The 1,123-nt window shown below is 40.4% G+C and overlaps 2 protein-coding genes across 2 annotated transcripts in view; one reads left to right on the top strand and one right to left on the bottom strand.

Moving 5' to 3' along the window:
- LOC102211098 (heat shock protein 30-like) overlaps positions 1-513 on the top strand; it is a 5,387-nt gene extending 4,874 nt beyond the window's left edge. The window contains exon 2 of the mRNA XM_005729333.1: positions 9-513. Within this exon, the coding sequence (XP_005729390.1) occupies positions 9-513 (505 nt within the window). The remainder of the gene's footprint in view (positions 1-8) is intronic.
- The window catches only part of LOC102207765 (katanin p60 subunit A-like 2), a 384,693-nt gene that overhangs the window by 220,050 nt on the left and 163,520 nt on the right, over positions 1-1,123 (bottom strand). The gene's annotated exons all lie outside the window — the stretch shown is intronic.

Genomic DNA, 1,123 nt, shown 5'->3' with positions numbered 1-1,123 from the left:
CTGTGCAGCAGTCTGGAGCTGATGGATAAACTTCAACACAGGATCCTGGAGGAGACAGATCCTTTCCAAAGCAGCATGGCTGTGCAGCCAGTTGCCGTCCAGCTGGAGAAAGAGGGAGACAAGTTTGCTCTGATGCTGGACACTCGAGGCTTTTCCCCAGAGGAGCTGTCTGTCAGGCAGGTGGGCAGGAAGCTGAGAGTCAGTGGCAAGACAGAGAAGAAGCAGGAGGACGGGAAAGGCTCGTACTCTTACAGACTGCAGGAGTTCAGACAGGAGTTTGATCTGCCTGAAGGACTGAACCCTCAAACCCTCACGTGCCACCTGTCTCCAGATGGGAAGCTCCACATCCAGGCAGCCAAAGCTCCGTGTGTTGAAGAGGCTGAGAGAGAGCTGACTATCAAGAGGAGCTCAGAGGACAAAGCACAGCAGAGTGTGTGTTCACAGGCAGAAGACAGCAGGACAGAGACACACAGCAGCACACAGGACAAACCTGAAAACATGGATATGAAATGATACCAATGTAAAATAAATGTTTTTTTTAAATAATATTAATTTCTTTTTATATGTGTAATTGTGATTTATATCTGATGATAAATAAACATCACAAACACTGAATCATGTTGTGTGGGGTTTTTTTTTCTATTTCATACATTAAAAAAATACAGCACATGAATGATAGAAAAAGAAAGTGATAAATAATATAATCTATTCCATCCATTCATGTTCTCCAGCTCCCAGCTGCCATAGGTGGCATACAGAGAATGAATGTCATCCATGTTCATATTATACAACTTACAATCAAGCATATGTTTGGACTGTGGGAGGAACATTGATTATCAAGAAAGATACTTCAAAGTAACCATGATGGTGGTGCAGTCGTTAGCACGGTCACTGCACTGTGGCCTTTTTTATTATTATCCATATAGGCTGTGTCACTTTAAAAAAAGACATGTAAAAATAGCATAATGTACATATAAAACAAGTAAAACATACGTTTTAACTTTGACTTCAGATTATAAGCTAGCATTTGTTTTTTATTGCAATACCCATATATCTCAATTTGGAGAATCTTTTTATCAGGATTTCAGACTTCATTAATCCCAATGTACTAAAGTCTTTTTTT

The sequence above is a fragment of the Pundamilia nyererei genome, unplaced genomic scaffold, assembly GCF_000239375.1.
Source record: "Pundamilia nyererei isolate P.nyererei 1_Seehausen unplaced genomic scaffold, PunNye1.0 scaffold00032, whole genome shotgun sequence".
Taxonomy (NCBI): Eukaryota; Metazoa; Chordata; class Actinopteri; order Cichliformes; family Cichlidae; genus Pundamilia; species Pundamilia nyererei.
Note: the sequence above shows the minus strand (reverse complement) of the source record. Positions and strands in the feature narration are given on the sequence as shown.